This window comes from Opisthocomus hoazin, chromosome Z (genome assembly GCF_030867145.1).
Source record: "Opisthocomus hoazin isolate bOpiHoa1 chromosome Z, bOpiHoa1.hap1, whole genome shotgun sequence".
NCBI lineage: Eukaryota > Metazoa > Chordata > Aves > Opisthocomiformes > Opisthocomidae > Opisthocomus > Opisthocomus hoazin.
Genome location: NC_134454.1, coordinates 26,433,080 through 26,447,909, shown reverse-complemented (window position 1 = coordinate 26,447,909; position 14,830 = coordinate 26,433,080). Strand labels below are relative to the sequence as shown.

Genomic DNA, 14,830 nt, shown 5'->3' with positions numbered 1-14,830 from the left:
TGTCTCACTGGTATCTGTTAAGAATAAATGAATTTTCTGATTGTCTGACAACCTTATTCTCAACCATAACAGCTGCTAGAACTATCAAAGAAAAAACATCTCACTTCAGTGTAGGACTTTTTGGTCTGTTCTTTCCTGTGTCTTCTGTGGATGAAAATTAAAAATCCAGCAACCCTAATCATACAGTGTAGCAGAGAGTCTTTACTTCTTGGACATCTCTCTTGCTGAACTGTTTTGTATCTCACCAGTGGTATTAGAGCTAATATTAAAAGCCTAACAGGTACTCCGTTTGCCTACGCTGTTACCAAAACTACTCTCATTTTCTTTTGAAGTGGCCTGAGTATAAAAGCTGTTTTACTCATCTACACTCTAATTCTGGTAAAACAAAAAAGCCAAGATACCATAAATTAACAGGACAACCATTAAAGTGATTACAGTTCTGTGTCTTTCAAGAAAAATCACCAAAAATTCAAAAGGGACTTTGGTTTGTTGACTTCAGCGTAAAAACTAGCAGGAACACAGACACACATACTTGATGGCAACAAAAGACAGTTCTCCTTTCTCTAGTCGGATTTGTTCCCTTTTGCAGCATGTACATGTGATGCTGCCAGGCCTAAAAGAACCCTTCCTTTCTCAGAAATCAGTATATCCGGAGGAAAGAAAAAATCAAATCCTAACTTTACAGCCTTCTGAGAAAAGCTGGGCAAATAAATGTATCTATGTACAAGTATATCTTGTGTAAAAATATGTCATCATGACTCTTAACTTGCAAGATAGTAGTCATCTTTGCAGACCTCCAAAGTGGGAAATGCTTCTTCCATCCCCACCATGGATCCTGCCAAGTGAATCAGGATCAGGCCCACTGTGACTTCTCTCTAGCTACAGCTATGGATCATTTGTGTTATTATACAAAGGGAGGAATAGATTTAAACAGGCAGAAAGGTTATTATTATGTTACGTAATAATGATGTCCAGAACAAACTTGGGAAGACTAATTCAAATTTTTGCAGATGAAGAAAAATTGGAAGGAAATGGACAAGTAGAAATACTCCAACTCAGAGTGATGCTTTTATGTTTGAATTTGACTACTTTGATTGTCTGCCTTATTGCTACTGAGCCAAACAAAACTGTGAGGTGACTCGTACATAGAAATTGTCCATACTATTTTTTCAATTCAAATTGATTTGGAAAAAAGTGTTGTATCCCTATATGGTATCCTTGCAACAAAGGGTGTTGTATCCCTATATGGTAGCCTTGCAACGGAACATAATTTCTTATCTTTCTGGTGGTGTTGCCGACTTCTGCCACAGAATAGGAAACAAATATAATCTTCATGATGTTAAACTGTTGTGTAAATAAGGACAGAAAACATAAACAGGAAGTCAAGATCTTTGAAGAGTTGCCCAGAAATGTAGAGAGATACTAAAAAAGGGTTTACTTTCTAGCTGGCACGATGTGTTGGATGGGAGTTCATATATAATAGCATTTCAAACTGCAGTGATTCCAATACACATTTCCTCAACAAAATGATGCCTGTACCTGAGTATTTCAGGGCAGCATTCTGTAGTGCTCAACTCTTAAAATCGTGGGTACACGGATAGGGCTGATACTGCAGTCATGGAGTATGGAAATCGTTCCATAGTCCTGCTTCAGTAAGGAATCTATTATCAGAGAGCATTTTTCTGCTTTGTGCATAATTGCCATCAGTAAGATAGTATGTCCGACGCATTGAAAATATCTATGAAACTACACATGTACGAGCTTAAATACCCACTGACATATATAATTTTAGCTGCCTATGTTGAAAAATCGTATAATCGTTATGGACTAAATTAAGGTTTGCCTATTACTAATTTAAGTACATTTGTCTAATTTTTTTAAAGGCAATAATGAGAAAGCAGAAATACGCATTGTCGTTGTCATAAAACACACCCTATCTGCCACACTACTAATGGAGCGGTAGCACCGTTTTGGTAGCAAAGAAGCACATCTTCCATTTCTTCACCGTGAATTTTATGCTCAGATTGGCAGTGTGACGTGAAGTTGGAGTGTAGGCAATGGGCTGGAAGAAAAGAAAGAGGGGTGGTTTGGTAATGATTTAAATAATCATACTCAGTTACTACTGCAAAATCCTGAGTGCTTCAAATTTATTGTTGGAGTAAGAATCAACTAGTACTTCCAGGACTTGCATTACTTAATAATGAAAGGTCACATGTGGTTTGAGATTAAATACATGCCAATAATGAAAGGCAAAATACTTTTGGTGTATATATTATTGTTATTATTGGGAACGTGTTAGACACTCAACTCTGGACTAACGTGGAAGAGCACAGTGCGATTAACCACTGAAACCTGAGTGTCTTCTGAACGGCAAAATACCTCACTGACTCAAAAACGCTTAAGAGTCTGATTTCCAGTGAAACCAAAGGGTTCTAGACAGCTAAAAGCTCTTGATTTATTCTCAGTCCTTACAAGCCCCTTAAGTGACTAAACACCTGGGAAAAGCAGGTCACCCACAGCAAAAATGGAACCTTTCCAGCAGAAACGGCGGAGACCCTCAGCCTGCAGCCTGCTGTGTTCAGACGGGCCCCGACACCTGGAAGCCCACTGCGCTGAGCGCGGTAGCGGTCCGACTGGCCTTGCTCACGTGCATAATCTGTATCCTAGTAAATAGCATCGATATCTTTTTTTTGTCTTGCACGTGCGAACGTTTAAAGTTGCTGGAATCGGCTTTCATGGGTTTATGGACCCAGCGGGAGGTCTTACGCGTGCTGACTTGCGGGCTAGCCCGACGCAAGATTCGTGGAAGACGCGCGAGCTGCTCGATCTGCACGTTGCCAAGTTTAAAACGTGGATATTCAGATACTTCAGGGGTTAGCGTTAATACATTTCAAGCCACATTGTAACCTGCGGAATTTTTACAAATCGTATTCGTCCTCTTGGGTTGTCGGCACTGATTTCATTAATTAAGGCTTGCGACATCCGCAAGGACAGTAAGATACAGCCCAGTACTTCCGAAGGCGTCATTAAGCGGTGCTAGGACTGCGGTAGCGGGAAGGCGGCCGAGAGGCGGCACCAGCGGCGGGCGCTCAGAGGCCCCTGGGGAGGTCAGACGGGGCCATGGGCCCGGGGCGGCGCGCGCCCTCTCTTGGTGGCACGTGGAGCGCCCCGCGGTGGGGGTGGGGGGTTCCGCTCGCGTGCGCGTGTGCTCCCCGCGCGAAGCACGGATACGGCCGTCGACCGGGTGGCTGGGTCCCCGCTGCCGTCAGAAGAATCGTCGCGAACGTAACCACCGCGCAGACGAAACCAGCGTGGTCGGAAGCTGCCGCAGGCACGGGCCGCTGGCGGGAGCGGAGCAGAGCCCGCCAGCGCCACGAGGAGCGGCTCGCGCCGCGGACACGCGTGGAGCGACGCCGGGCGCCGCTTGGCGCCGGCCGCCCAGCGTCACCTGCCGCATGCGTGCCGCCAGGGCGCCCCCCTCCGGCCTTTCTCCCTGGGTCGTCGCAGGAGGATTGACTGGGGGCTCTACGGAAAGGCGCGTTCGTGACCGGACAGGAGACAGCGGCAGAGGTCGGGGAGGAAGGGCGCAGGGGGTCCTTGTCGCTTTGTTTTGGGCCGAGGTCTCCTGCAGGCCGCGGCCGGCAGGTCCCAGCGGCGGGAGCCGGTGGGCGGGCGGTCTCAGAGCGCTGCCGTTCCCCTGCTGTGAGGCGTTACTCGCTCGCGCCGCCGGTAACGGCGGATCCAGGCCACCGCGGCCCGCGCTGTCGCGGGCAACCGGGGATCCCGCCCGCCGGCTGTGCGGGGGGAGCGGGGCGCGGCGCCGCGGCCGTCGGCGTGAGGAGCGGAGGGGAGCGGGGGGCCGCAGCCTCCCGCGCTGCGCTGCGCGCCGCTTGCTTCCGCTCCCCTCGCCCGGCGTCGGCTGAGGAGAAGACCGCTGCCCGGTGTCGCCTTTGTCCGCAGCTGTTCCTGCAGAGCTTCCCTTCCCGCTTCGCTGCGCCGTCGACCGGCGACCCCCGGCTGGAGCGCAGCGCTCCCGGGGACACGCTCCCGTCCCCCCCATCCCCCTCCCCGGTGCCCCCCTCAACCTGTTACTTTAAGGGCCGGCGGGGCGGGGCCGGGCGGAGGGGCTCGCGGCCGCGCCGCCGCTCGCCATTGGCTGCCTGCGCCGCCCCGCTCCCGCCCCGCTCCGCGCACTGTTATGTCTGGGTCTCGGTGTCAGGCCGGCGGGTGGCGCGCATGCGCGGCGGGCACTCATCTGGCCGGCGGGGCCGGGGCGAGCGCTGAGACCGCGGCGGGCTCGGTGTGGTGCGAGGTAGGGAGGAGGCGGAGGCAGGCGGCGGGAGCGGCGAGGCGGAGGATGACCGCCGCCCGCCCGCCGCCCCTCTGCGCGCCCGCCGCCGCCTCCACCTCCTCATGATTTAGCGCGGCGGGGGCGGGGGACGGGAGCGAGCGCCCCAGCGGAACCGGCGCCCCAGGCATGGCCGGCTCGGTGAGTACCGCGGACCCGGCGCCGCCGGGAAGCGCTCGGCGTGACGGGGAATTTGCCTTCGTTTTCCCGGCCTCCCGCCGCTCCCGGCGGCGGCGCGGAGCGAGCGCGCACCCGGAGGGAGGCGGCGGGTGTCGCCTCAGCCGTGCTCCCTCCGCCGCCGCACCGGGGCCATCGAGCGCGGAGGGCGTCCCTGACAGCGAGCCCCGGCTGCCCGCGCCCGCGGGACGGGACCGGCGGCCGCGCCTCCCGGCGGCAGCGGGAGCTCTGCTACACCCTCGCCTGCGGGGCCGGTTTTTTGTTGCGGGGTTGCGGTGGTGCCTTTCCGTTTTTGTTCCTCTTGCCGGGTTTATGGTACCGTTTTGTCCGTGTCCGTCCCCGCCCCGCTTCGCCCGCGGCGGGGCCGGTTCTCCCCCGACCGGCCGGCCCCGGTTCCTCGGGCGCTCACCGGCCGCTCGCCGCCTCTCCCCCCGCAGTGCGCCGTCCAGGTGAAGCTGGAGCTGGGGCACCGAGCCCAGGTCAGGAAGAAACCCACCGTGGAGGGCTTCACCCACGACTGGATGGTGTTTGTCAGAGGGCCCGAGCACAGCAACATCCAGCACTTTGTGGAGAAAGTCGTCTTTCACCTGCATGAGAGCTTCCCCAGGCCGAAGAGAGGTGCGTACGGCCCGCCCCGCCCCGCCGCGCCCGGTGGCGCGGTCTCTGCCCCCGGCCGAGCGCGTCCCGGCCGGCTCGGAGCGGGCGCAGCGGCGGGGTCCGGGCCGGTCTCCGCGGAGAACAAAAGCGGCCCTCGGAGCCAGCGGCGGCGGGCTGCCGGGGCCCTGCTGCCGCCCGCCTCCGGCTGCCCAGCGCCGCGGGGATCGCGGCTCCCGGCTCCTCCCGGTGTCTCCGGCTCGTGGCTTCTGCCCCGGGGCGGGTCTGCCACGGAGGTTTTTGCCCACGTGTTGCTTTCCCCCCGAGTACCGAAGGTCCGGCTGAGGCAGGGGTGCCCCTGGAAGCGTGTTCCTGCGCCGGGTTTGGCGCTCGCGTTTGGGCTCTGCCAGCGCTGTGCTGTCTGCTTAGCTCTCCAGCTCGTTGTCAGGGCTTCACTGCTGCCTAAGTACGTGGAAACTTTTCGAAAGGCGCCTGTGTGTGGTGCGTGTATACCTGCATAAGTTGGTCTGGGAGAGATATAAGCAGCCTTTTGTTTTCCGATCTAATTCGTGAGCCCTTGTTGTCCTAATTATTGTAGCTGCGTTAGTAGAGGTAACAGTACAAATAAAAGAAGTTCGTGGCATGGTTTATCTGTGCAGACACAATGGTTAGTAGTTATCTTTCATTTGATCTGTAATCTTTATTGGCATCTAGAACTCCTGCAGTTCGTCAGACAATATCGTCATAAATCCTGTCTGCTTAGAGCTAGGTGGGGGAAAAAAATTGAATGTTCTGGGACCAAAATCCAGGAAGTTTTTCAGTGTTGAGATGAAAAAGCTTTTCTTGTGGCAAGGTAAAAATGTATACTTTGATTCAGTGTTTCTCAGTTTGAAGATACCAAGCTGTGACTTTTTCTCCATCAGTTACTGTGTTTCTTCTAGAATATTTTCCTTCCCTTAAGCAATGGGGTATAAGAATTGCAGCATTTCAACTGCTGAGATTATCTTCGAAAGTATGAGCTGTTAATTCCTTGTTATTATCATAGAGACGATAAACTTTTAAATCTGCTGTAAATCAGCACAATGCTGCACAGTTTTCAGTGGATTGTGTGCAATACTGCAGTATTTCTGATTAATTAAATTGCCCATATTGCACTGTGGAGTCTTCCTCCTGTTCTCTTCCATTTCTTGTGCAGAAGAACGTGAGTTTAAGGCAATCAAAATAGTTTCACGGAGAAACTCCTGAGAAAAGGTCTGAGTAGTCTAAACAAGTGAGATAGCGATAGCATTACTTGTATTCAGTGAGCTAGGTGTTAACCTTGAAATCAGTGGTAGAAAGTACATTTAATAGTTTGAAGCTCTGTCTGCATAGAGGGTGTTTGTGATGCTCTCTGCTTTTATGATCTGTGCTTTATTTATTTTATTTACCTGCTGTCTGGCCTCGGGGAACATGACTCTCGAGCCCAGACCTGGGGGTTGGTTGCTAGGATGTGATGTGGAGCTCGCTAATAAGAATATGTGTGAGGACTTTGGCAAGTGAAAGATGCACAATCTGCCTCTGGGAGTGCTTTGTATCTCCAGCTGCAGAGTTTAGCTCTGCAGTCATTTAAGCCATTGTTTTAAAGTGTTTATTTTGGGGTTTTATTTGTATGCATCATTTTCATGATGTGGCAACTGCTGGGAAAGATGCCAGCTTATATTGCCTGGGATGTACTGTGATGGCACGTGACTTGGATTATGGGAGAACACTGCAGCCACTCCCATTCAGCAGAGCATAAGCTCAGATGGCGAGAGCTACGTACGCTTCTGGGCTTTGCTTAGCCTCCTAAAGCTACAGCAACGAGCGAAAAATAAATGCTGAAGCAATTTCAGACCCTTGAAATCACAGTGGGAAGGATGAGCGTTGCACCTTCGAGAGTGATCTGTATATGAATTACCTAGCATGTCTTCTGCTGTTCAGAAGTGTTTAGAAGAGTGATGGTGATGCATGCCATTTAAATGGGAGCATTTTGTTTCTCTTTCTAATTTACAAATACAGTTAAAATTTTTGACAAAAATATTTGAGGCTTTCTTGGCTCTGTAAATCAGTGCTTTTAGTTTGATGTGACCGCAGATGGCCTGCATGATGGCATCTTAAGTGACGTATATTTAACGTGAATGATATGCTTGCATGTAGTGCTGTCAAACTACATGTTTTTCATCACTTCCTCTGAAGTTACATATTTCATTGTTTTAGTGTAAGGTACTTACCACTAGGAGATAGTTGGTAAGTTCTCAAGATGATCCTGAGCCATGTGTTTATCAAGCTGAAGTAGGTGTACCGTGTTAATCAAAAGCAAGTACTAGTATGCTGACTAGCTGTAATAACACTTAGCTCTCTGGTAAGTGATCTTTTTATCTCTGGATTCATGCTGTGAGCGGTTGCTCTAACAGGTATGCTTGCTAGGAAAAGTTTTGACCTATTAAGTCTATCTGTAGAACTCACAGATCAATTTGAAAATAATAAGTGAATAGGCTGTCATAGGTGTTAGTAGCTCATGATGTGTTTCTGTTGCTAGATCACTTTTTATTACGGGCATAATCATTCCAAACATCAAGAGGGTCAACGGAGATAAATTATTTTCAGTGCATTTTCTTTGCATGTTTATGAGACTAGCGGGATAAACTGTCAGTTTGCCCAGCTACAACTCTGACTTTGCTTACCTCTTCTGGCTATACTAGGGATTTTGGAAGTACTGGAGTGTGGTGAATGACTTCACAGACCCCAGTCTTGTGCTCGATCAGAATCCTTTTATTGCTCAAGCAGGGTCCCATCCGGGTCGCCAAAATCTGTTACTGGAAAGCGGCAAAATAATTAACTCTCTAAAACTTAATTTTGGAGTTCTAGAAAGCAGGCATTCTTTACTGCAGTACTGGATGCACAGGGAATAGTTCTACCCAAATGTGCGTACCGAAAAGACACTACTACTAGATGTTTATGCCATGTTAACATACATAATCATTACATTTCTGAGAAGTGCTTATCATTTTTCTTATATATAAATATCCTTTGTACATGTCCATTGGCACCTCTGGGCAGTTGTCGGGAGCCCTCAGATGAAGGTTCATACCTTTCCTCACGGTGTCTGCTAGATGACCTTTGCTCTTGTGCCGACTGAGTTCTAAAATTATGTATACCATGTCCTCCAAGATTGCTTTGTTGTACAAAAGCTGTTGTGGAGATAATTGCCAAATATGCCAAAAAATGTATTAATTAATCGGTGTGGGTGGTGCACTCACTGCAGCCATCAGACACAAATACTTGTGTTTGCTGTAATTTTTTCAGTTTTCCCTGTGTAATAGGATCATCCGGAGTGGATCTCTTCTACTTCCACGTCAGAGGTTGCTCCCTGAGAGTGAGCGTGGTCATCTCTGGCATCGGATTCTGCGTTACATTCTTTCAGCTCATGATATGGTTTCACATATTTTGCTGGTAAACATCGAGGGCCTGTTGAAAGAAGAACACACGCATACCCTCTTCCCCACGTTATTAGTGCTACAGGACCTGTCCATTGCGATTCCACAAATTCTTTATACCATACCTTTGGTCGAGCCACAAATGGAGGGACCATCCCGAATGACGATTCTAATTTAGCGAAAGCAGTGAGCAGCACATTTTGTGTTTCAGCAGCAAGGAGGCTGTCGTCCATAGAGTGATAGAAGTAGATCCAGCTGAAGGATTGCCGTACTTTTAGTGCTGCATCCACGACTACCTGGCAAATCGTGGGGCTACTCATCATGGTCTGTGGCAGAACGACCCAATGGTATCGCTGCATGGGTTTGCTGTTGTTAACTGAAGGCACAGAAAATGCAAAATGAGCACAATCATCAGGGTGTAAAAAAATTGTAAAAAACCAGTCCTTTAAATCAATAACAGAAAGAGACCAATCTTCTGGGATCATAGCTGGGTTAGGGACTCCAGGCTGTAGCGGCTGCATTGGGCTCGTTACTGCATTTACAGCCCGCAGATCTTGCAATTATCTCCATTTACCAGACTTTTTTGGAATGACGAATCCAGGGGTGTTCTGTGGGCTGGTAGGTGGTACCAGGTGACCTAATGCCAGCTGTTTGTCCACAAGGAGTTCCGCTGCAGTAATTGAATTGTACACACTTTTTCCAACCAAGGGCTTGGATGTAAGGAAAACGGTTCTCGCTGAGCCACTTCTGGGTCGGGGTGGGCGCGCCGGGGGCAGGGGGGGGGGGGCCGATGGAGGGGAGCTCGGCAGGAAGGGGCGGCCACGGGGGGCCGTGTGCCCCACCAGGTGTGAGGTTCGCTGACCCGCCTGGTGCGGTGGCTGCTGGCGCTGCGGGCTGTGCTGCGTTGGAGGGACTGCGCGACTTTAGGCTGGAATTCACCCTGCTTTGATCTCAGGTCGGGTACGCCGACGGCTGTAGAGTGACCCTGTTGTACGTTTTTGGTTGCAAGCTGAAGTAGCAAGATCTCAGCGGCTTGCTCTGGTTCAATTTGTCTCATAGTAGCAGCTTGTAGCCGATCTAAAAACCGAACATGGGGTTCCTGAGATCCCTGTTGAATTGACACTAAAGACATTTCTCGCCGGCCAAGATCTGGCACCTTTCGCAAGGCCTTGAGAGTTAAATCTGTGGCTTGCACAGATACCGGTCTTGGCCGTGTCGCTTGCGCTTGCCCCGTGGCGTAATTATCTTGACCCAGCAACTCGTTTTCTCCAGTACCTAATCCAGCAGAAATTTTCTCCATAACCTGTACAATTACAAGTTCCTTATATTCTGATGCCCAGACGGTATATTGTGCAGATGACAGAACCATTCTAAGTATTGATCGCCAGTCAGAAGGGGTCATGGCAGAGGATTCTCCTATAGCCTGTATGAGGTTCATAGTAAACGAAGCCTGGAGACCATATTCGTGTATGGATTTCCGAACTTCCTTAATAAGCTGGTATGGTAAATAAACATACTCTGGGGCTTGGTTAGGCTTATATACTACAGGCATAGCTTGAAGGATAGAAACATCTCCTTTGCAGAGCGCATCCATCCTACATTTGTCTAACAACACGTTCGACCGTCCGACAACATTCAGGGGTCCCGTACGAGTCAGAGGCTGTGTAGGAGCCAAAGAGGGGGGTGTAGGAGCAGAAGGGAGCGTTTTAGGAGCAAAAGGGGGGGGGCTTTAATAAGTGACATCTGTGATACTGATTTTTGTTGTGTCTGTAAAATTTCATCTGCTGTGGGGGCGGGGGCTGCCGTAACCTTCACCGGAGTTAGCGGCGGGTATAAATCAGGTCTATCCTTGGTGTCTGTTTCTCTGGGATCAAAAGGATAGTCAGATTCTGGCAGATCTACCCCCCGCATGCCCGGTGTTGAGTTAGGGGTTTCATCCTGCGCAGGACTAAATGTTTCAAAAGACTGCAGCTCAGTCTGTTCCTGCTTTTGCGAGAACGGAGGAGGGGCAGCCGACACTTGTAAGATAGTTTCTGCGACTTTTAGAGCATTTAAAGCTGTATGCACTGTTTTCCAAGTAATAATGATTTCGTCAGGGACTTCAAGCTGCAAGTCCTTTTTTGTCTGCAATTCCTCCCCCACCTTTGCCCACAATGAGCTATCATATGAACCTGAGGAAGGGTACCATGAGCAAGTGTCTTATCCAAACTAACAATTTAACCAACTTTGATACTGCAAACCCTTGTTCTTTCAAAATTCTTTGTAAAATCTCTTGATGGGGCTTTTGCTCCTTTGTAGCTGAGTGTCCTATCTCATAAATCCGCAGCGGCTCACCTCAAATCGTTCCAGCGAAGGGTGATGTCTCCCCTTGTGTGTGTCCACGCATGCATATCTGTCTCCTCTTGGTCCCAGCTGCGGTTCACCACCGGTAATGATCTCCAACTCTGAATATCTTTATGTCCAAATATCTTTATGTCCAAATATCTTTATGTCCAAATATCTTTATGTCCAAATATCTTTATGTTTGAAAACCCACTTTCAGACGCCATCTGTGGTGAATGACTTCATGGACCCCAATCTTGTGCTCGATCAGAATCCTTTTATTGCTCAAGTGAATACCTTATATACTAATACAAAAGTTACTAGAGCCAATCAGCTTTGGATTCGTGGCTTTGCAAATGCCAGTTCACAGTTGTTGCTTTGCAGGATCTTTTGCAGCTGGATGTGTGAAAACAGCTGATCTCCTGAGAACACAGAAGGGAGACACAGGATGTGCTGATCCTTCAGGGTCATGAGACAGTGCTGTTCTGTATCAAATTATATGGTTTCCCACACTGGAGGTCAGTGGTGAGTTTGCAAAGGGGTGTGCAAGTGTTTATTCTACTAATAGTCCTGTAGAGCAAGCAGGGTCCTGTACCATGAAGTTGCGTCGATTTTACGGTGGAAATGCAGCAAGTAGCAGTGTTCAGTCGTTGGACCGCGGAGCAGGTTGGTTTGTCTGTGTAGCTGGATGCGAAGGTGGTGGTGACTAACAGGGAACAGAGTGTGGGTAAGCTAGAGCAACCGAATAAAAATAGTCTGCTTCGTCTTTCACTGTGTCTCACCTTAGAAACTTGAGCTTGGCAGTGGTTTTATAGTTTTCTGTTTGTCTTATGGTGCCGGAGTGCTTTAGTTTATCCTTGCACAGTTAATTTTAGTAAATTGAGTGCTGTGAGGATAGGGACCCACAAGGAGATTGTTGTCATATGACTTGAGTTTTCCCTTTGTACCGGCGTAGTGCAGGCAGACGGTCAAGATCAATAAACAGGCAGTCAGTTTTCTGCAGAGTATTTTAGTAGGATGTTTAACTACACTTGTAAGAACTTAGGTTATCTGTAGGTCTGTTTTGTTTTGGGTTTTTTTCCCCTCCTAAATTTTGCCTGAGCCTAACCCTCTAGATATGATAGGCATGTGGGAATTTTTGCCAGTCTTACAGATACAGATTTGATACTGCAGCTTTTAGGGCAGGTGTTGCTATTTTAGTTGCAAAATGGTTGTGCTGTTGGGCATGGATTTGCTCATCTGTGTATTTCAGCCATGGCCAAATGAAATTTCAGGTGTCTAGTGAAAAATTTTGTTTAACAGGAAAACCTTGAGACTTAATGTTACTACTGCTTTAATAAGAGGCTGAATTGCTGTAGAGTACCTATGTGTTTTCAGGTGCTCTTTCTCATTCAGCCCAAAGCAAATCACAAGGGAATTTCACATTTTTCTTTTTCAAAGAGTGAGAAGAGCTTGAGTACGGGGAGGATATCAAGTTGCACCTTTACATGAGTGCAATCAGTAAATAATTGGTGGTTTGATGGTAAGATGCTACCTGTGTAGGAAAAAATTTTTAAAATTTACTTGCAGATTTTTTTTTTGTGGTTTATGTGTTCAATTTTTTACGTTCTCCTGCATGGGATTTCTAGTTTTGGCTAGATCTCTTCCCCTGACAGCATGTTTCTGCAAGGGCAGGTGCTGATTTCTGTCATAACTGCCAGCCAGTTCTGACTCCTATTTCTTAACTCTTAAAAGATGGAGATAAGTTATTTATTTCACACAGTTAACTGTTAATAGCATTTAATTGCTAATACAGTATTTTTAATTTTAAGAAGCTATGGTTACATCTTTCTAAAGCTACAATATTAATACTCTGTGATTCCAGATCCTCTGGATTTTAGATGGTAGGAAATGAAATGTAGTTTCAGGGCTATTGAGTACAGTATTTTTGCATAGCGGTAGAATAATACTGATTTGAACTACAGAAAACCAGATTGTTTTGTGTAAGATCAGCTCTGTTGCATCTTTAGTGAGGGGGAATATACCTCTAAATGTTTAAATCAGTAGACAGTTAAATTTGTTAGCATTTGAGAGAATGGAAACAACTGGGTTGTTTGCTGTTTGTTGTTGTTACTCTATTTACTTCTGTGCAGTTTTTATCTTTAGAAAAATAGATACGTAAGACATCTTTAAACCACATATTTACTGTTACAATTATACTTGCAGTTCAGATTGTCTAATCTGTGTCTGTTAAGATTTTTCAGTGTTAGATTAGTAAACTGTAAAATCTTGGAAATTTGATTTGTGTTATTTTTTTGTGGTACTGTTAAAGTTATGAAGGTTGTTCTTGTGACAATGCTGTGCAGTGTAGTTAGAGTTGGGATTTGGCGTGTTGTTTTTTTTTAATTCAGGTTTTGGGGAGAAACGTTGGAGAGGGTTATTCTGTCCTTTGTTCTGGGAAATCTGTGGAAAAGACTGACAACTTGATAGTTGCAGCCTGTAAAGCCAGTTCACAATGCTTGGGGTAGGTGGGGAAAGCACAGATTAATTTACAAAGGTTTGGTCTGGAGTTGAGTCTGTAGGCTGCTGCAGTTTGACTACATTAATTTTTGTGAGGTTCTTATGATGGAAACCTGCACTTTTAAACCAGCAGTGTTTAGTTCATGTATGATAATTCTGTTTCTTCTCTTCTCAGTAATGATTGATAGGCAGGTATGAAAACAAAGGACCAGTCAAATTCTAGCACTTCTTTATATTTACATGAAAGTTACGGTTTCTCATCTTGTCACAAAACACTTCTAATTGAAAATGTTGTTTGCTTTTTGTATGACTGTTGGCTTTTTGCTGTGCTTTCTAGTACGTAAAGGGGAGGAAGAACAGACTGGCATTTAAAATATTTGTATGCCTCCTTAAATCTCTGGGAATTTTTTTAAGAATTAAATGTATTATACTGCCTACTATTAAAGAATAAAAGTGAAAATACCGATTTTTGCAGTGTAGAAAATAATTTTTAAAACTGTTCACTGCTGGGTAAAACCTGTTGCTCAGTACCTGTTAAAAATCGTTAACTTCTTTCTGGGCTGCTATTTATTTAAACAAATTAGTGCATGAGACTTTGTTACTACAAGGCAGAGGCAGTCATCAGAGAGTTTATCTCATCAGTGTTGTTGTGATGGTGCTCTGGGCAGAGCATCAATGCTTGAGTCTCTCCCTTGCTTGCCAGCTATGGGACGTATCTTGCTGCTAACCCTCTGCCAAGCTCTTGCCACTGTCTCTGGCTCTGTTGAGGAGTTCAGGCTTGTTTCTTTGAGCTCCCTGAATGAGCCCAGTGGTGCTAGACAAGTTTGATTTTAAAATCTGTGGCATGCTGTGGCAACAGAGGTCTCAGCAACTGTAACATCCTGTAAAAGATAGATCAAATCTAATTTCTTTTAAATACAATTCAGACTTGTTCTCAGTTTTTGATGCGTATGAATTGCCTTTGTATGGCTTCAGTAACTTGTCCATAAAACTGTGTAAAACAAAGTGTCTGTCTGTACAGTAGGAGGTGTGTATTTTTCATATGACATCTTGCTCATGAGGATAAATACCAAGATAGATGTTTGTGTTTTCAGATGGTTATGGTGGTAGAGACTATAGTAGAAACTGAATTACTATACATAACAACCACAAAAAAAAAAAAAGCAGAGCTGAACAAGAAGTGTGAGGTGGATTGATTTTACTGATTACTGTTAGGGTACAGAGTGGTTTGTAGTAAGTATAAATTTACTATTTGTGCCTGCTGTTCTGAAGCTTGTAGAGAAAAACTCCACGCGACTCAATGAGATGCTAATCACTTTTCTCTTTCTGGATAGAAGTATTGTGAACATAGCATATGGCTTGAAACAAGGTGTTCCACATTTATAGGCTTGTAAGGGAAATCAAGGTCTTTCTTTGTATAGCCCAGCTGAAGTGC

General features: G+C 47.0%; 1 protein-coding gene across 2 annotated transcripts in view; it reads left to right on the top strand.

Annotated features, from left to right (window-relative positions):
- The first annotated feature begins 3,503 nt into the window (after positions 1 to 3,503).
- Positions 3,504 to 14,830, top strand: part of MLLT3 (MLLT3 super elongation complex subunit) — a 129,428-nt gene continuing 118,101 nt past the window's right edge. Inside the window, exons 1-2 of one of the 2 annotated variants that reach the window (XM_075411583.1) lie at positions 3,504 to 3,570; positions 4,963 to 5,143. In XM_075411583.1, coding sequence (XP_075267698.1) covers positions 5,047 to 5,143 — 97 coding nt within the window. In that variant the 5' untranslated portion in view covers positions 3,504 to 3,570; positions 4,963 to 5,046. Of the gene's footprint in view, positions 3,571 to 4,277; positions 4,490 to 4,962; positions 5,144 to 14,830 lie in introns of those variants that run through there. The other variant, XM_075411582.1, reaches the window with a different exon arrangement.